This window comes from Brassica napus, chromosome A6 (genome assembly GCF_020379485.1).
Source record: "Brassica napus cultivar Da-Ae chromosome A6, Da-Ae, whole genome shotgun sequence".
NCBI lineage: Eukaryota > Viridiplantae > Streptophyta > Magnoliopsida > Brassicales > Brassicaceae > Brassica > Brassica napus.
In genome coordinates, this window is record NC_063439.1 from 9,803,107 (window position 1) to 9,825,262 (window position 22,156).

The 22,156-nt window shown below is 33.5% G+C and overlaps 2 protein-coding genes across 2 annotated transcripts; both read left to right on the top strand.

Moving 5' to 3' along the window:
* Positions 1-1,300: 1,300 nt before the first annotated feature.
* LOC106350100 (F-box protein At3g49450-like) lies at positions 1,301-2,518 on the top strand. The gene has a single exon (XM_013790036.2). It carries the CDS (start codon positions 1,301-1,303, stop codon positions 2,516-2,518), a length of 1,218 nt encoding a protein of 405 aa, XP_013645490.2.
* Positions 2,519-8,326: 5,808 nt separating this feature from the next.
* On the top strand, positions 8,327-9,550 carry LOC125609918 (F-box protein At3g49450-like). Its single transcript, XM_048781532.1, has one exon. The coding sequence runs from the start codon at positions 8,327-8,329 to the stop codon at positions 9,548-9,550; it is 1,224 nt and encodes a 407-aa protein (XP_048637489.1).
* Positions 9,551-22,156: the final 12,606 nt, after the last annotated feature.

Here is a 22,156-nt window from a genome sequence, read left to right on the forward strand (position 1 = left end):
CCGCTAGAAACCGCAACCACCCGCATCCGCAAACGCCCGCAGCCGCAACCGCAACCGCTGCGTTTGAACCAGTCAGACCCTTAATGCTTGAAAAATCTTAAATCATATATCCTGAATATTCTAATACTCTCTTTATTTACTACATGCACAATGTCCAATAAACCAAAATGATCAACGAATCATTTTACATAAGAGATCAATATATTGACTACCTATATTGTTAGTCAATTTTAAATAAGTTTTACATATTGTTAGCCATTTTCAGTTTGAATTAAAGAAACCATCTCTATTATATAAAACATATAATCATACGACAACTAAAAATTAACAAAATAAATCCAGCGCCTTAAAAAGGGCGGATCAAAATTCAATAATAATTAATAAATGTTGTTGATAACGATTAAGCAAATACGAAGGCAAGCTTTGTTCTTGCACCCATATGTGGTGGCAAAAACAATTTAAGGCCAGTCAAGTCAAGTGATAAATTAGATCTTTCGAGTTGACTCCACAGGTTCCACTCCACTACAATTTTATACTCCTTTTTTAAATCTGATATCAAGTTCTTTGAATAGTTTTTTTTTTTTAATTAACATTTATTTCTATACTATTAAGAATTTTGACAAAAATACACATTTCAATTATACAAAGAAATATAAAGGCGTAAAAGAACTATTTTAGTGAAATTATATATATATTGTACATAATAGAAGAAAAATATTCTCTTATTTTATATAAAGAATACTTAATTATATAAGGTTAAAATCTGAAAATTGAAAATTTGTTTTATAAAAGATAATATATACTTCTTGTGAAATTTTACTATACTTATATGTTATTAAGTTTAAGGGGGTATATTTATAATATATATATACCTTTTTTCAAAAACTATATATATACGTATATATATACATGTTCTTTTTTTTGCTAAAGTATATATATATTCATATATTTAGGTATGCCAGCAAAACAACACTCCAAAATTGACATTTGGGGATATATAAAATAAAATATATTGTATTTAAGAATACTATATATATATATATAGATATATATACTTGTAAATTTATATAGAATACAAATTAATCAACAAAAAAAAATTAAAGCACTTAAGACATAGAATCATTATTCTTTTGTCTTCTTTTTTTTTCCAAACGAGTGTGATTTAATGCTTTTTGAACAGATAATTAGCTAATATGTACATTGCATATATAGAATGGTTATATTGTGGTAGAACAGAAATCAAAAGGTGGCTGTCATACTTGAACTCTAGGCAGCGCTACCATTGCATGTTATGTCCGCCATGAAAAAACGGAAGCAATGCGTTTCCAAGGAAGAGACTCGTATCATATCTTCGATTACCTCAACGAAAGCATCAGGAGAAAACTATGGTCAGATCCCAATGGATGTAATCCTTAAAATACTTTCGAGAGTGCCAGCCAAATCCATAGCGAGGTTCCGTTGTGTGTCTAAAGACTGGAGTGTCACTCTCTGCCGTCCATATTTCACGGATCTGTTTCTGAAGATGTCTTCTCTTAGTCCTGGTCTCCTTTTCACTTTCCATGCAGAGGGTAAGTGGTCATTTTTCTCCTTACCTGAGTCTATGCTGATTTCAGACCAGAAGTCATCTCGTGTAGTGGATAGTCTTAGTCATGTTCCTATAGATTATCCCATTAGAGTTTGTGTCCCTGTCGGTGGGTTGTTGTGTACTAAAGATGAGTGGGATTTAAGCGGAAAGAAAGATGCTAGGATGATGATATGTAACCCTAGCACAGGAGGATTCAAACTTTTACCCAAAGTGAAAACGAGGAGGCGTAGGGTTTTAACATATTTAGGGTATGACCCAGTAGAAAAAGTATACAAGGTACTGTGCATGACATCTTGTGAAAGGCCGTATAGTCAAAAAACTGAACAACATCAGGTTCTCACATTAGGAACAGGAAAAATGAATTGGAGAATGATTGAGTGTTCAGTATCTCATTATCCTCAATGTCATCATAATGAGACATGCATAGACGGAGTTTTATATTATTTAGCTGTGGGAAGTGGGTGCTGGAAAACTTCTATGATAGTTTGTTTTGACATAAGGTCCGAGAAGTTAAAGTTTATTGTTGATGAAGCTTTCAAGGATATAAAGTCTCCTTCAACTCTGATAAACTACAAGGGAAAATTAGGTATAATCTATCCTAATGCACCAGGTCTTATGGATGGAAAATCTAGTGGTTTCGCTTTGTGGGTCATAGATGATATGGAGAAACATATATGGTGCAAGAATATTGTCATGTTTCCGTCTCTATGGTGGAATCTAGTTGCTGGGACTAGGGTACGTATTATCGGGACTACCGGTAATGGTGAAATTTTGTTTTCTCCATGCGTCGTGTCCATCCCTTTCTACATTTTCTGCTACAACATGGAAACGAACGCTATCAGAAGAGTTGAAATCAAAGGCTTCGGACCTGTCATGGGTCAAAAAATTTACACATTCTCAAACCATATGGAGAATCTGAAACTTGTCCCATAAGTGCTTTGAATTTCATTTGTAAAAGCTTCATATGAGAGCTAACTTCCGTTCTACATTTTCTTAAGAAGACTATCATGGGCTCCTAATAGAATCGTCGATCTATGTCATTTTCGATTATTGTATAATATTCATATTTACTTTGTTGTATTGATCATCTTTGTCTCATTACTATACCCTGATCTTGTTTTCATAATTACATCAATGGCGCAACCCTCGGAAGCAATATAAATTTTTACCACAAAAAGGTTTCATTATAGTAAACGCAAATTTGTGTTAAAACTTCTGTACTTGCAACTCCAGAGGATGGTTTTTCCATTCTCCATGATATAATAACCGCCTGGATCTTCAAATCCACTTGGCAATTGTTTTTCTGCCTAGCCTAGACTTGGGGCTAGAGACATTTCTTCGGATCATAGAGAACACAAACTGTAAGGGTTTCTATTCTGGCAAAACATGGAAAGCAGTCATACTAGGAGCACATCAAAAGCTGTGGACGAAATCAGGTTGGTTCAAATGGGCAATCCAAAGCATGCTTTTGTCATGTGGATGGCTAATCTTAACCGACTACCAACAAGAGTAAGGCTTGTGTCTTAGGATTTAACATCCAAAAAAAAGTTGTTTGTGTGACAGGGATGACGAAACTAGAGACCACTTGTTTCTTTCCTACGATCTCAACTTATCATTATGGAGAATGGGGCTTGCAAGACTGGATCCTTATCATCGGGTACACCTCATTTGGGATGAGCTTCTCTTGGACTCGACATTCCTCTACCTTATCCACATTTGGAAACAATACAACTTTGTCCTGCATTCTTATCAAAAAACAACTTTGTCATGCTTCTTAATGATTTTCCCCTGGCTCTGATCATATTCAAATCAATCGACAGGAACGTCAGAAACATAATCAGAAGAGAAGACATATGAGAAGTTCACTACTCTTATATCACTTTGGATTCAGCAATCGTATCACTACCAAATCCTTCATTCTTTTTATATTTTTATGCCAAAGAAAATAGGTTGATAAGACGTTTGTGGGGTCATTGCATTTTAGTGAGGGGAGCCCAAAAATTAAATGTGGGAAGTATTATCGCATATGGAATCCAAATATTTGTTTGTGGTGCCGGTATTACATGTTCTGCATCTATAAAACATAGGCTAAAATCTAAGAGCAACCTTATCAGTTATCACTGATAGAAGTTCTTAGGAACAAAATATTAGTTTTTAAATTAAATGATTAAGTTTTAATTGAAACAGAATAATTAAATCATTCAAATAAATAAATGTGGAAGAAGATGCATATGGATGATGACATGTGCGAGCAAAAGGTTCTTATTTCGAGAACCGATTCACTACAAACCTACAATGGAGATGCTCTAGTAACTAGGGCGTGCAATGATAGAAAAATTGTCCAATGCGATTACCTTCTAAACCGTTTAGACAATTACAATACTATAATAATATATAATATATCATTTATTATTCATAAATTATAATAACTAATATATTATAATCTAGAATTTAATAAAAAAATATAAATTTTATCATTTGTTAATAATTATATTTAATATAAAACACTACTTATATTTAGTATAGTATTATAATTTATAAATGCTTAAACCACCAAATTAATATTCTAGACATCTATTTAGAGATTGATTGTTTACATGATTTTGGAGTAGTTTTTGGCTTTTGTTTTTGGAAAAACTCATTTTTTAGATAATCAAGTTTTTAAGAAAATAGATTCCCTACATTTTAGGAAAACTAGTTTTTCAAATAACTGTCATTTTCTAAAGAAAAAACAAAAAATTATGATTAAAATATGAAACGAAACGTAGGTAATAGAATAATAAAATACGAAAGCAACAAATTATAAAGAAACAAATAAAAAATTGATAAAACTACAACTGATGTAAAAAACGTCTTTAGAACTATTGGTTTGCAATCCTAGAAAGAGAAATAACAAAGAACTCAAGGCTTTAAAATGATGTGTTAATCTTCTGAAATCAGTTTCACCCTAGTTATATAAAATATTCACTAATTATTATCACAAAACTTGCGCTCCAATCTCCTTTTAAAGCTTGCCTTAACACACGATATTAATAAATCAAAGAAGATCATATTAGGTAAATACTATCATACACAAATGATATAATGAATTCGCTTTCTTTTAAAACATTTGTAACGATATCACCTTCGATTTCGGGATGATATTTAAACAACAAAATCATGTGATATATTTTTTTTAATCTGGATACATAATCTAACTTTCTTTTATTCTTTATATACAACCGTAATTGCAGATGAATGCTTACTGGTTATAAAAATCAATCAGTTAAAATTAGAAATTGATATGTAATTTAATTTGTCCAAGCAGAATAATCTAACTTTCTTTATATACAACCGTAATTGACGATAAATACTTAATGACTTTAAAAGCCAATCAATGAAAATTTTGAATTGATATCTAATTTAATTTGTCCAAGCGGACTAATGAATTTTTCAAATTGTAATAACATACGTAGCTAACCGGTGAAGGTTATAGCTTAATAAATCATTCGATATATTCAATATAACTATACCTATAATGAGTTTATATATGTGAGGTTAATATCAAAAAAATTAACATATGACCACTGGACAATATAGGACTTCTGAAATAAGAAAATTAATACAAACCGTATAGAGCAAACAGTCATATAGCTCCTTCTACATTTTGAAGATATTGAAATTTCCTTATAGTTGATATCATTTAAGTGAGACGAACCCTCTTACTTATACAAAAGCAGATTTATACTTGAGATTTCTATATTCTCAAAGATGATAGACGTTTCGAGCTATATTTGATTTTTATTTGTACTTATATTATAAAGATGATAGGCGTCTCGAGATAAATGAGAAATATTTCTTGAACTAAAACCTGCGTTATACTACTTTTACTAAAATATTTGTATCTACTTGATGGATATAGAAACATAAGGAGACTACGAAAATCAATAATAAAAGAGGGTGTCTATTAATACGATGGAGGCCTCGTGAGAAATCGCAATGAATGATCAAATGAGCTATCGGTTATATAGATAGGGATCATATAATATATTATGTAAGCTATATTGTAATGAATAATGGCAATATATGTAATTACTCTAATGAGGAGAGGGCTTTTAATTAAAAGGTGTGAGAGTGATTCTAGTGTTGACACCTAAGAAATGACAATTTGGTTAATAACACATGAGGTTAAGGTTAATTTAAAATAACGCTCCTTAAATAATAAAAAAAAGATTTAGTCATGCACTAACTCACTGGTGCATATTTAAAATGTTTTAGTTATTATTAAAAATATTTAATATATAATTTATATAAATTTTTTAGTTTAGAATTTATAAATTTCATTCTACCTGCATATTCCAAGCGTTTTTCTTCGATTTTCACTCGTCTTCTTTCTAATGCTTGCCAAAATCATGTAAGTTTTCAATCCTTATGTGTTTATCATGTTAGATACATGTTAGGATGTTGGATTTGATATTTTTGAACTTAGATTTATGGGATTGTGTTCTTAGTGTTTTGTTGGTTAATATATTGATTGTTTTTGTTAGTTTAGGACTATTATGTGTTTATGTAATTTTAAAAGCGTTTTATCATTTAAAAATGGATTTTCAGTTGTTAAATAAATTAGCTTTTTGATATATTGCATTTTAAGAAAACGTTTATAGGTTTTTAATATATAAAAACGTTTTAAAAAAATATTATATATCTAGAATCATTTAAAATATATATAAACGTTTTTGTTAGTAATTATAATATAAAAAAACGTTTTTAAAATAATTTCAAATATATAAAAACTCTTCTCCATATTTTAGATTTTCAATAACTTGTTTCAATTATTAAAGTATATTTTAAATAGTTCAAAATGTTTCAAAACAATATTTAAAATGTTTTAATTATTATTAAAAATATTTCATATATAATTTATATAATTTTTTTAGTTTAGAATTTATAAATTTAGCATTTATATGTTTAATTTGTTAGATTAAATTTATATATTATAAATCTTTTTACAAATTAAGTATATTTTTGGTATATTTTATTTAATTTAAATTTTTTAAAAAAAATTATTTTACTTTTCAAAAATTCCCGACGCATGTCGGTTGAAAATTTCCGATGGGTATTCCCTACAAGTTTTCGTTGGAAATCCGTCAAGAAAATGTCTGTCCAGCATCTGTCGGAATGGCCCGATGAATTTCCAATGGATTTTCAATTCCCGACGAGATAATCATGACGAATAGTTTTGTCAAGAATCTGTGGAGAACACCGAATTCCGATGATTTTCCGACAATTTATCCGTCGGAATTCACGTGTTTTCTTGTATTGGTAGGGAAAATTATTTTATATACTTAGTGATTTTTTTATCTTTTTTTTTTGGGAGTGAGGGGAGGGAGGGAAAAAAACATGAAGTCATTTAAATGCCCGAAGTTTGCATAAGCTTGAGGAGAAATATTTATTTGTTGTTAAGCCAAAGTCCCAGGTCTCTTGAGTTAGCCCGTACTTTTTTGAAAAATCCTGCAGTTGTCATTTTGAACTGAATCCATACATGAGTGGAGGAGTTTGGGGTACGGTACTAAAGGTTGTCGGATTTAGGTACCAAATGCTTTAGCAATCTTAGATTCAAGCAGTGGCGGACCCAGAAAAATATTTAACCTGGATCACGATTTATATGGGCCTAGGACAAGAAAGATTTTACTTAAAATTAAAGAGAAAAAATAGGGTGCAGGACGCACCTCGAAATCGGGTAAGGGGTGTCAGAGGATAAACAATGTAACCATTTGAGCTGCTGTCTACTATTGAACACAGCGTAAAAATCAAAGTTTTATATTTAACCTGTGTCAGTTGACACCCCTTTCTACAACGTGGGTCCGCCTCTGGATTCAAGCTTCTAGTATCTCTTGAACATTACAAGTTAAAGAATTCACATATTTGCAGGGCCGGGCCTGAGAATTACTGGCCCAGAAGCAAAATACTTTTTTTGGCCCGTTACTTAAAAAAAACATGAAAAACACTGAAAAGTGTAGCAAAAACAATCGAACCCGGTCCCATTAGATAATAAAATGCATAATTGCCACTAGACCAAACATTATCTTCTGTATTGTTTGGCCCCTAAAATTAATAATCACACTCTGGCCCTAAAGCACATGCTTTACCTGCCTCTATTCAGGTCCGGCTCGGCATATTTGACAACAAAAAACAAAGTTTTTGGAAATAAACACATATTTTTTGTTGGAAATAAAAACAATAAACACAATGTAATTAGATGAATCATGTTTTGTCTAAACTCATTAAAAAGTTTAAATATGCGATAGTTTTTTTTTGAAGAACGGGTTTTCAGAAATATGCGATAGTAAAAGATACCTTTTACGGACTTTCATGTAAATTCAAGGTCAAGCAAGTATAAAATAGTAACATATCCAGCTCGTCACATAACAATTAACAAGCAAGATTGGTTCTTGCACGTCGTAAATCTTTTTCTTAAAGCCAGTCAAGTGATAAATTCAATTTGTTTACTATTAAGCACGAAGAGACTAGTCAATTATACAAAAATAATTCTATTTTAGTGAAATCTATAGAGTATATAAAAAGAAGAAAATATTCTCTAGTTGGATATAAAAAATTTAATTACATAAGGTTGTATGTAATATATATTATTAGCTTAGACATGCCTATATAGAGATGGTTCTTATTGTGGTTGAACAAAAAACAAAAGGTGGGTGTCTTACTTGAACTCTAGGCAGCGTTACATTTCATGTTATGTCCGCTATGAAGAAACGAAAGCAAAGCGTCTCGAAGGAAGAGGTTCGTATCATCTCTTCGACTACATCAACAAAAGCATCAGGAGAAAAATCTTGTCTCCCAATGGATACCATCCTTGAGGTACTTTCGAGATTGCCTGCCAAATCTATAGCGAGGTGTCGTGTCGTGTCTAAAGACTGGGGTTCCACTCTCTGCCGTCCATATTTCACGGATCTGTTTCTGAAGATGTCTTCTCTTAGTCCTTGTCTCCTTTTCACTTTCCATGCAGAGGGTAAGTGGTCATTTTTCTCCTCACCTGAGTCTATGCTGATTTCAGACCAGAAGTCGTCTAGTGTAGCTGTCGATAGTCTTAGTCATGTCCCTATAGATTATCCCATTAGAGTTTGTGTCCCTGCTTGTGGATTGTTGTGTACTAAAGATGAGTGGGTTTTAAGTAGAAAGAAAGATGCTAGGATGATGATATGTAACCCTAGCACAGGAGGATTCAAACTTTTACCCAAAGTGAAAACGGGGAGGGGTCGGGTTATGACATATTTAGGGTATGATCCAATAGAAGAAGTATACAAGGTATTGTGTATGACAGCTAGTGAAAGGCCCTATATTCAAAAAGCTGAACAACATCAGGTTCTCACGTTAGGAACGGGAAAACTGAACTGGAGAATGATTGAGTGTCCCATATCTCATTATCCCCGACCTCGAGATAATGAGATTTGCATAAACGGAGTTTTATATTATTCAGCTGTGGAAGGTGGGTCTTGGAGAACCTCTACGTCTATGATTGTCTGTTTTGACATAAGATCTGAGAAGCTGAAGTTTATTGTTGATGAAGCTATCAAGGATTTTAAATCTCCTTCAACTCTAATAAATTACAAGGGAAAATTAGGTATACTCACTCCTCATACATCAGGTGCTCTCGATGGAATATCCATTGGTTTCGAATTGTGGGTCATAGATGATATTGAGAAACCTACATTGTGGAGACATGCTCACATATTTCCGCCACTATGGGATACTCTAGTTGCTCAGACAAGTGTAAATATTGTTGGCCTTACCGGTGATAGTGAAATCGTGTTTTCTCCAACCGTCGTGTCCAACCCTTTCTACATTTTCTGCTACAACATGGAAACGAAATCTATCAGAAGAGTTGAAATCAAAGGTTTTGGACCTGTCACGGGTCAAAATATTTACACATTCTTAAACCATATGGAGAATGTGAAACTTATTACATAAGTGCTTTGAATTTCGTTTGTAAAAGCTTCATGAGAGCTAATTTCCTTTCTACATCAACTATCATGGGACTGTCTTTGTTTTATCGTGGATCGATCTATGCAATTTACCGATTAATATATAATTATTTATATTTACTTTATTGTGTTGATCATCTGTATCTCATTACTGTGCCCATGATCTTGTTTACATTATTACTTGGAACCCATACATATTTGTTCTAAACTATTATATTTATAATAACTTTAAACTTTATCTTACGTTCTACACATTTTCGTTTCACATTCTTTGTCACACTAACATTAAAACTTTGCATGTTTTTAGTTCCACAAGAAAAGAAGCGTTAAATGTAAATTTGCACATTACGGCCTTCCTTTTGAAATGGACCTCATACTACAACAACATGTCTTTGGTAGATGTAAAGTTTTCCAGAAAAGTACCTAGGAAATAACCTTTGATGGATTTTGGGTTATTTTAATCATCGAGTTACTCTCTGGATGTAGCATGATCTATATTGATCAACTGCTGGTAACCTAGTGGCAATCTCTTGGGGCTTGGTATGTATCCACATCAGTCATGGGTTTGATTCTCTCTGGGAACTATATTATCACTACTTGGCCAGTCTTGGCTTGGGTTTCGGCTCAAGTAGTTTACATGGTGGACCATAACAGATGATTGGTCCACCCCCTGGCATTAGTCGGAAGGTATTCCAAACTCGGGTCAAGCAGTGTGGTACGCTTTCGGGCTAATCCACTCTGTAGCACTAAGTGCATTCTTCCCGGGGCCGACCGGATCAGCCGATAGAGTTTATCAAAAAAAAAAACATGATCTATATTGATTGAAAACGTTAATGCAATAGTTATAAATGTGCCAAAATGAGTTAGATTGTTCAACTCAGTTCAGCTGCTCATGATGAATTTGGATTTTTCGAGATAGCTCAGTTCAATTTATTTGTTATATGAGTTTCAATATGAAGAATCGAACTATATATAAGAGCATTTAAACAGTGAAGCCAAGTCTGAGTAATCTGAAGAGACTGAAGAAAGCTATAAGAGCCTTTGGCAGAGAAATCTATTATGGTCTGGAAAAAGGTAGAGAATGTCCATTGACCAGTGTCAGGCTCTTGCAAACCGAACTTCTTTAAACAGTGATGCTGAGTCTCAGGTTCACGAAAAATGGCTTAATTTCTTTGGTATAAGGAAGAAGAGAGTTTCTTCATTCAGTGCTTCCAATATCACATGGTCGAGAAAAGGTGACAGCAACACAGCCTACTATCACCGAATAATAGCTGTCGAAGGTCAATTACCACATAGACTATCTCCTTGACACAAGATGGTAATCAGATAGAAGCGCAAAATGGTATTCAAAGCTTCTCTTCCCTTATGACAAAGGATCAAAGTCAAGCTTTGTATGATCAAAGAGATCTGGCTATCTTAATGTCTTTTTGCTGCTAAACAACCCCAAAACAATGCGACCAAGAGCTTATCCCCACATGAAATAAAGGATGCTTTCTTCTGTTTTGCCGAGAAATAAAACCAATGGTCCGAACAGGTACGCACGGAGTTTTGGATCTTGAACTGTAGTTGGGAGTACAGCAATTGATGCCATCCTAGAAAATTTTAAGGCTGACCGGCTTTTAAAGAAATTGAACTCAACGTCCCTCGTTCAGATTCTTAAGGTATCCTACATGGTTCTTCCAAATGAATTCAGACTCATCTGATGTGTCAGAACACTCTACAAATTCGTCTAGCGACTTCTCAGCAAAAAGTTACAAAAGATTCTAATCCATGTCATTCAATCAGCGTTTATTCATGGCCGGCTCTTTGTGGAACATGTCCTGCTCTACACAGAGATGGTTCATGGCTACAACATGAAATATATTGACAAGAGAGAAATGCTAAAGGCTTACTTGAGGAGAAGAAATATTTGGTTTCATCATCTCGATCTTAAGGTCCATTGACTTCCCAGAGCAATATCTTATACCCTTGTATTCTCGGTCTCGGTAAATGGTATATCTAGTGGCTACTTTTTAATTTCGAAAAGGCTCTGCCAGGGTGACCCGCTTTCGGACTACATCTTCATTCTAACCATGGGATTATTCTTATGTTTTCTCTATTTGTGCTTTCAGTCTTGTTATATATGGTATCAGATTCCAATGGCCTCTAAATTAAGCATCTCTTAGTTGATGTTTGCGGATGATATTGTGATATTTTTAGATAGTGGCTGAGCTTCCCTATTAATGAGACACTTGATGATTTAATGGGCTGGTCAGATCTTCATATAAACCGAGATAGCACAAAGTTTTTTGTTTGTCACGACTTACACAAGATGGCTCCAACTGATAGGACATTCATAAATGAAACATTGAATTTCTAGATGACCTCCTTCATGTTCTCAAAAGGTGTATTTAAAATATTAAGGCTATACGTACTCACTTCCGGGAAACATCGAAAACATGGCACCCTCAAGGGTTACTTGGAACTTGGTATGTCTTCCCAAGGTAGAAGGTGGGTTAGGGTTGAGTAAGTTATCTCTTTGGAACAATGTGCTATGCCTACGATTCATATGGATCTTGTTATCAGGCGAAAATTCTCTTTGGGCGGCTTGGCAGAACCATCAAAAGTTGTGTGGCATAAGTTGTTGGGTGGTAAAACTCAAAAAAAAGTATTAGGGACAAATGTCTCACATCGAAAGTTGGAAGAGATCCTTATTAATATATAAGATATATGAGACAATCCACTTATCACCAATTGGTTTTAGGTTGGAAATCTTTCTAGCTTAACATTGTATCAGAGCTCGATCCAAACAGTCCAACCGATCCATATCAATATGGCCCAAAGTTGACCCATTGATCCTTGCCCGAGCATTCCGAGATTGACGCTCAAAGAGCCATCATCTCGAGGGACGTATTAGAGACAAGTTTTCCACATTGGATATTGGAAGAGATCCTAAGTAATATATAATATATATGGGCCACTCCACTTATCACCGATTGGTTTTAGGTTGGAAGCCCATCTAGCTTAATAAAAAGACTCTTCATCCTTGAAATCAATCCGCTCACTAAAACTTTAAGCTGAGCACATCATGCGTTATAAGGCTCATGACTGATAAACCATAAGTTTTTGGTTAGATTCTTGGACATCCTTTGGGCAGCTAATCAAGTTCATTGTAAAGAGCAGGCCTAGGGCGTCCAACATGCTGGTCACAGCTTCTACAGCTGATTCTTGCAACTCTAGAGGATGGTTTTTCCATTCATGATATAATAGAACTCTGGATCTTTAAATCCACTTGACAATCGTTTCTCTGCCTAGCCCACACTTGGGACCATCGATAACACAAAACTGTAAGGGTTTCGGTTCTGACAATAATGGGTGATGATAATTCGTCATCCATCGATGCTTCTAATCTACCTCTTGTGGCACCATCAGCTGTTACAGCTTCTTCGCCATACCACTTATACCCGTCTGATAATCCAGGGTCTCTAATTACATCTTTTCTGCTCAGCAGTGACAACTACTCGGAATGGTCAACAGAACTTCGAAATTTTTTACATGCTAAGCAGAAGACTGGCTTCATTGATGGCACCATACCAAAACCAGATACGGACCCGGATCTTTCTCTCTGGCTAGCTGTTGATTCAATGATTGTTAGATGGATTCGAACATCAATAGATGCTAAAGTTCGTTCAACCGTCACGTTTGTTCCTGAAGCACATAAACTTTGGGAAACTCTTCGCTTCCGCTTCTCGTAAAAAATGGTACTCTTCTACACCAGCTTCAGGATGCAATTACCAACTGCAGACACGGAGTTCAATCTGTACTAGACTACTATAGGAGACTTACTAAACTATGGGAAGAGCTACAAAATCTTCGTACTTCACGACCTTACACTTGCGCTACGACTGCAGATATAGAGAAGGAACGTGAAGATGCTAGAGTTCATAAGTTCTTATTTGGACTTGATGATTCTCGGTTCATGTCTCTCCGTTCGCGTATTACTGATGAAGATCCCTTTCCTGATCTCAATATTGTTTATTCTCGAGTTATTCAAGAAGAATAAAATATGACTACTACCAAAACTACAGAACAACGCTCAGATGTGCTTGGATTTGCAGCAAAAACAGAGACAAGCAAAGGCGTTTCTACTACTGAAAATACGAGTTATCGTTCGCGTGATCCTAATCGTTCATGTACTCATTGTGGACGCACAAGACATGAGGTCTCTGAGTGTTTTCTGCTTCACGGTTATCCAGAATGGTATCAAGAACAATATCAACGTTCAACCACCACATCTCCGGGACAGAACTCACAAAGCACTCGTGGAGGAAAAGGAGGACGGTCAGGAGGGATGCGAGGACGTGTTCGTGGACGAGCTTCACATACAACGGCCTCCATCAACAATGATCAAATAGCCTCGTTGATTACATTACTTCAGAATCAACAATCCAATCTAACCTCAGAACGGTTGTCGGGTAAAACACATATTACTGATGTTATTATTGACACATGAGCCTCTCATCACATGACTGGTGATTTATCATTACTCTCCAACGTCACGGATATACAACCTTCCTCTGTTACTTTCCCGAATGGAAAAGCTTCTCATGCTACTAAACACGAGACTTTGCAACTAAGAAAGATTACTTCGTCCGCGATGTTTTATTTGTGCCAGACTTTGACTGCACACTTATCTCGGTTTCAAAATTATTGAAACAAACTGGCTGCATTGCGATATTTACTGATACGTTGTATGTTTTACATGACCGTTTTTCGAGGACTCTGATTGGAGCAGGTGCAGAGCGAGAGGGGGTTTACTATTTTACGGGAGTCAAAGTCGCACAGGTTAATGCAGCAACATCGTCGAAACCTACTTCAGCGGTACTGTGGCATCGTCGTCTTGGGCACGTTTTCGTGCTAAATAAACACGAACAAAGTTTCCTGATAGTTTTAATAAAGCTGAGGCACCTTTTTCTCTTATATATTGTGATGTCTGGGGACCTTACCGTACACCTTCTTCTTCTGGTGCAAAATACTTCCTAACCATTGTAGATGATTATTCACGCGCAGTATGGACATACTTGATGCTTGAAAAATCTGAGGTCTCGACTCAACTACAAAAATTTTGTGCTATGACTGAAAAGCTGTTTGGTTATGATATTAAGATGGTTCGATCAGATAATGGCAGTGAATTAATGGTGCTAAAAACGTTCTTCCAGACGAAGGAGATTCTATATCAAACATCTTGTGTTGATACACCACAGCAAAACGGACGTGTTGAAAGAAAAAATAGACATATTCTTAATATTGCTCGGGCGTGTCTATTTCAAGTTTGTCTACCTGTTGAGTTCTGGGGTGAAAGCATCATGACTTCTGCACATATTAAAAACCGAACTCCATCTCCGATTCTTGATGCTAAAACACCTTACGAATTATTTCATGGTACACAACCTGCATATGATCTCCTCCGTGTATTTGGTTGCCTTTGCTATGCTCATCGGCGTCCAAGAGACAAGGATAAATTTGGGGAGAGGAGTCGCAGGTGCATCTTTGTTGGGTACCCATTTGGTACAAAAGTATGGCGATTGTTCGATATTGAGTGAAACGAGTTCTTTATAAGCCGTGATGTGACTTTCTTGGAGGACACGTTTCCAGGTATCGAAGATTCACCATATGTGTCTCCTCCTGCGCTTCAAGTGGATACACCAGTTGATGATTGGCTTGAGCCGATTCCTATATTGAGGGAGAGCATTGCTTCTCCAACTAATACTACATCTCCATCTGAAAACATCGTGTCTCCTCCTATAGAACCATCTCCGTCAACAGAAAATACTACTTCTTCTTCTCCACTGCCGTCAGACCAAACTCCAGCAGTTCTATCTCCTTCTGCTGATTCTACTTCCGCAAATTCATTGGTTATGTCACCATCTACATTATCATACCCCAGGCCTCCTACTCCAGCACCTCAACCGCTTACGGTCCCTTCTGAGACAATTCATAAACCTCCTTCCCCAGGGTTGCTTGAGGTTTTGGGACGAGGTCAACGCAGTAAGAAACCGTCTATACTGCTCAAGAACTTTGTTGTGAATGCTGCTCAAGCTACAAACCCCTCTCTCGCTCCCGCTGCCTCCGGTCTCGATTCCTCGATAAAGGTCTCAGGTAAGACACCGTATCCTATCGCTAATTACTTATCTACTTCTGTCTTTAATAAGCAGCATCAAGCGTTTCTTGCAACTATCACTACGACAACAGTAGTGATAGTACCTAAAAAATAACAATAACTATGGTAGCTATGTATGTTGAGAGAAAGCCTGCATCAAAATTTGATTGTCAATAACATGTGTTTGAATGTGCGGAGAGGCTGAGGTCACCACACCGACAATAAGAAAGCATGTTACCACGGCACCGATGTCGTCCCAAAGAAATGAAGATGAAGTGAGTCGGTGTTGCCAATTAAATGGTGCCGACGAATTGAATTTCCTCAACGCCGCCGGCTGCAGCAAAGATCTTCCACCACCATATGGCTTGTGTTGAGCCAACTGTAGATAAGACAAAAATTATGAAAAGCAAGTGTTTATCAAACGATCTTGGGAAGAGGAAATAGAAAGACAAAGCCAAACAAAATCTACAGTGTGATAAACACCAATTAAAAGCTACTAAATTGAAGTTTTATTAGAATTTGTGAGGATGGTGTTCTAGGGAAGGATGCCAACCTTTATATAGTGTAGATTTACCGCCTTGCAAAGAGTAAACTCGCATTCAATGTCCGATTGTGCCTCACTTCAGTCTTTGGAGTTAAGGAGACGATAAAGGCTATGGATCTGTAACTCGGAGCGTTTCAGCTGATTAGGCGTGTAACCAGAACGACGCCATCGAAGATCAACGAAGATACCTTGAAACTCCATCTTGAGAATTGTTTTGGTGTTGATAAGACTACATCGTGGTTGGTAGAATTAATAGAGATTAAACACGAAGAAGAAATAATTGGAAGCGTTTCAATGGTAGAGATGATACAGAAGAAGATGAGAAGTCCCGTAGAACGAAGAAGGAGACGATCGCTAGAAGCCTAGGGTTTGAGGATGGACACGTGGCACACGTACATGAGACGAGTTTCCAGGCTAGATCCGACGTGGAGGGCCTAGGAAGGAGGCAAACATATTTATATATATATATATATATAGATTCAACTAAATACTTTTTAATCCAAAAAACTATTATTGTTTAATTTTCTTTACTTTCAGCTTAATGAATAGTTGGAGTTAGATTTCTTTTCCAGTTTTTAGATCCAATGAAGGAGCTTTGTTGATTCCCAAAACTTTAAGATCTTTTATCATGAGTTCTTCCATTCTTTTTTTCTTCCATTGTTCTACCAATTAGTTAAAGAATAGTCTCTTTGCTCTCTTAGCAACAAGATCGAGAAAGAGAGAGACTTTGGCTCTTCACCTTCTGCTCCTTTGTCTCTGTGACGTTTCATTGCTGATAATCTTCCTTTTCTCGCTGATGAAGCTCTCAAGTCTCAGGTATGTGTGACCTCTTTCTTCTAAATACATTTTTTTAGGGTTTACAACTGATTCACTTTGTAGGGAAACAAATGCAGACATAAAAGATTTTAAGAGCAATTCTACCTGAGTCAATCACCGGTAGACGAACCCGTGTTACCCAGCATATCAAAAGGTATTCAATCTATTCTATGTTCCAATTAGTATTCAGTTGTTCTTTCCTTACGTGGTTTACTGTGTTAGTTCTATCACTGTTATTAAGGTTTGTCTTGATTTTTGTCCTGTCATAGAAAGTTTTTGTTGTGAATTCCGTGTAAGGAGCTATTGAAAGAAACAATGCCCAAATATGAGGCTGTATCGATCTGGTATTTTATCTCCCCAAAGAGTGTCCGTCTCTGATTGATGGAGTTGATCTGTTTGTAAATTTCAAGGTAAAACTCCCTATTCTCAAACTCCAGCATCAACCTTTTCACTTGTCTGACTTCACTTCCTCTGCACAGAGGGGTACATATAGTGTTAGCAAAAAAACATTAGCCTTAGCCCTCACATAATTTACAAAAATTAGGGCCCCAAATCTCTAAGAAAATCTTTGAAAATTGTTTAAACTTATGTTTTCTATTTGAACTCAAAACCAAAAACTTACAAAAAATAGTTTTTTTGTTAAAATTATATAAAAGAAAATAACCATTTATTTGTTCAAGTTCAAGCTTTTTTGTTAATTTTGTTTTCTCAAATTTGTTTCTACCAAAAAAATTGTATTTCTATTTAAAATCATTTATTTGTTAAATTTAGTGGTGTGAATATTGATGATTAGTATACTTTATCCTATTTGAACATATCTTAAGAAAGAAAAAGAAAATACTTTATAAAAATGAAAAGTGAAATAATTTAAATATTATAATATTTTTAATGTTATTTTATTATTTTTTTAATATTTTATATTATATTACAATATAATTAATATTTTGATTATAAATAATTTTTATAGTGAAAATCGAATGCTAAATCATCGTATTTGCCTAGGGCTCCTGATAGGGTTGGCACGGCACTGCCTCTGCATTGTTTCCTTCTCAAAACAGTTAAGTGTTTCAACTTTCAAGTAATGCGCCAACACAAGGAAAATTAGTTCCGGTGATTCTGCTGAGATTTATGTCAATACTTAAGCATATTTTGTATATGTCGAATAGTCCGCATCATTAATATTTTTAAATTGATGATTCTATACAGCTATTGTAATTTTTATTGTTAAAGAAATATATAAGATATTTAGAACTTGTGATCAAAATTATAAACCTAACAAATAACTAACAAGTATAATATCAGTATCTATTATCTAACTACCACTATATTATAAACATGTAAAAATAAGAGTGTTTTTTTTTTGTAAAGTAAATAAGAGCGTTTCTAATACATAGATATGTGTACTTTGAATATATTTCCCGTAACAAAATGTAACAAATTTTCTAAATTGGTTGTACTACATTATTTATTGTAAACTGAAATATATCAATACAATTATATTTTACTTAATGAGGATTTATGATTTGTAATCAATACATAATCCAAATTAACAAATGTTCACTAAGAAAATAATCATTTAACTGCATAATTCTAAACATATATTAGGTGTAAAATAATCACCATTTTTACTTGCTAAGCAGATTAGGTGGAATATTTGAACTGTTTTAAGAGAATATGAATACAAATTTATACACTTCACTATTTTTTTTTAAATAAACACATACTCATATATTTGTATGCTGATAGGTTCAAAGTTGAAAAGATCACATAAGTTGTTTTAAGAAATTTTACAATATGTAAGCACTCTTACAATAAAATAAAATAAACAGTACATTGCTTTCAAAAAAAAACAATGCATTATTTTTTACGAGAAAATAAATTATGAAATTTATATAATCAATTCGAAAATAACAAAATTGCTAAATAAAGCACACTATTTCATTAATTGGTGAAGATAAATTCTGATATATATTTTTTGTATATTAGCAAATAATACTTGGAGGGAATATATAGAAATTCTAAATCATATATCCTAAATATTTGAATATCCTATTATTTACTACATTCACAACCTATAATTATATATATTCCTTAAACTTATCTAGCTGAAAAAGTATTTAAACAAATCATAATCTATAAAAACAACCTTACCTGAAATTTAGGAGATACTATTAAAGATTAATGTATTTCTTGATTTGATTTTGAGTTATTTGTTTAGGTAGGAAATATACGGTTGCAGGAGAGTCCTTATGTTGAGAATTTTAATAGGAAGAAACCATTCGAGAAGCCAACAGAAATATTGACACACAAGGCTAAAGTAAATGGGCTATCATCAGTCTTAGTTATTCTACATGTTTAAAGGTTTGCTAGCTTTGCGTATTACAAAAAGTAAATAGGTACTTCATTTCTTTTCTTTTTCTTTTGGACAAAATGTTTAATAGTTTATCTTTCTTTTGTTGATTTTAAACACTATTTAACTCAAGATTTGTGTGATATAAGGTTCATTTCGTTAGTATTATTATTCGGCAAGAAAATGTTACGATGGAATCATGGAAGCAGTGCCCGATGTGGAAGTTTTGTTAATCAATGTATAATTTTGATTATAGACAGCGGCATTATAACAAGTAGTATACAATCACATTAAATTTTAAAATACCAAAAATGACTTCTTTTTTTTTAACTAGATGGGTCTTGCCAATGACACCAAAGAAAACTTGAATACGATCAAATGTGATATTTTAGAAACAAATTTGGTATTAATTTCACAATCTTATTTAAGTTTTTTTATAATTAAGTTTTATTATATTTATCTGGCTATCTTTGTGTATGCAGAAGGGTGTTTCCACGTAAAGAACAAGTGGAAATTAAGACTCTGAATGGTAAGAATGAACGGTGCGGAATAAGCAGATTGAATATTGTAGTACGGTTTAACTACGGTTTGTATAAGAAAAAACACATGATGCGGAGCAATTGCGGTTCGTTTAAATAAGCGATTCAAAACAAAACGATAAATGGTAACATATATAATAAATAGTGTAACTGCGAGATACATATAATATATTTATATTTTATAAGCTAAAAATAAGTGATATTATATAATTTTTAAATAAAGAGTTAACAATAGTTTTTTATTTTCTCTTTGATGTAGTTTTAAAAATTGACTTAAAACATGATTATTAATTTTAAAAAGTTTAGATAAAATTTAAAGTTAAAGCCTGTATCTACAACTCAACCAATTATTTCAAATATAACTAAGTGTGTTTCAGTTATATGCTTTAATTATTTTAATATTTTTGAAAAAGTGATTTGGAATATTGTGTAACCTGATAAAATACATTTATATTAGTTTTAGAAAATCTTTGATTACAATAATTATTTAAGAAAGTTATAGTAAAGCTAGATATAATTAATTAGCAAATAAAAAAAATTGACCGCACTTGAGGACACGAAAAATGAAAGGTAATAAAATGAAAAGTGATTCGGCATTTTATACTGATACGATTCTCAATGGCGGTAAAAATAATTTGAAAAATACACTTTGCTTTTCTTTTTAATTTTTGTTGAATGGTGACTAAAATCCACTTAACCCAACAACCACACCCTTTTTGCAATATATTTTTACAGTTTTAGGCTCTGAATGGTAACATCCGTTCCGCACCACATCGCAGTTAACAGTAACAAAAATCTCTATATATATCACATATCTGTACGTTTTTATAATTGTCAGAACTGCACCGCAGTCAAACCGCTTGTTCCGCACCGCTCAATCTGCTGTTACCATTGGTTCCGAATGGTGATTGCGGTTTGAGTGGTGCAGGACAAGCGGTTCAATTGCGGTACGGTTCTAACAGTTATAAAAATGTATAAATTAGTATATGTAGAGATTTTTGTTACCGTTAACTGTAGGGCGGAACGGGACAATGATCACCATTCGAAGCTTAAAAGCAACCAAACAGTTAAAACACTCGAAAGATTTTAAATCATATATCCTGAATATTCTAATACTCTCTTTATTTACTACATGCACAATGTCCAATAAACCAAAATGATCAACGAATCATTTTACATAAGAGATCAATATATTGACTACCTATATTGTTAGTCAATTTTAAATAAGTTCTACATATTGTTAGTCATTTTCAGTTTGAATTAAAGAAACCATCTCTATTATATAAAACATATAATCATACGACAGCTAAAAATTAACAAAATAAATCCGGCGCCTTAAAAGCGTGGATCAAAATTCAGTAATAATTGAGAAATGTTGTTGATAGCGATTAAGCAAATACGAAGGCAAGCTTTGTTCTTGCACCCATATGTGGTGGCAAAAACAATTTAAGGCCAGTCAAATCAAGTGATAACTAAGATCTTTCGAGTTGACCCCACAGACTCCACTCCACTATAATTTTTTACTCCTTTTTTAAATCTGATATCAAGTCCTTTGAATAGTTTTTTTTTTAAATTAACATTTATTTCCATACTATTAAGAATTTTGACAAAAATACACATTTCAATTATACAAAGAAATATAAAGGTGTAAAAGAACTATTTTAGTGAAATTATATATATATTGTACATAATAGAAGAAAAATATTCTCTTATTTTATATAAAGAATACTTAATTATATAAGGTTAAAATCTGAAATTGAAAATTTGTTTTATAAAAGATAATATATACTGCTTGTGAAATTTTACTATACTTATTTATTAATAAGTTTAAGGGGGTATATTTATAATATATATATACCTTTTTCAAAAACTATATATATACGTGTATATATATATACATGTTCTTTTTTTGCTAAAGTATATATATATTCATATATTTAGGTATGCCAGCAAAACAACACTCCAAAATTGATATTTGGGGATATATAAAATAAAATATATTGTATTTAAGAATACTATATATATAGATATATATACTTGTAAATTTATATAGAATACAAATTAATCAACACAAAAAAAATTAAAGCAGTTAAGACATAGAATCATTATTCTTTTGTCTTCTTTTTTATTTCCAAACGAGTGTGATTTAATGCTTTTTGGCCAGATAATTAGCTAATATGTACATTGCATATATAGAATGGTTA

Coding starts and splice junctions, on each gene's coding strand:
- LOC106350100 (XM_013790036.2), top strand. CDS start 1,301: ATGAAAAAACGGAAGCAATGCGTTTCCAAGGAAGAGACTCGTATCATA.
- LOC125609918 (XM_048781532.1), top strand. CDS start 8,327: ATGAAGAAACGAAAGCAAAGCGTCTCGAAGGAAGAGGTTCGTATCATC.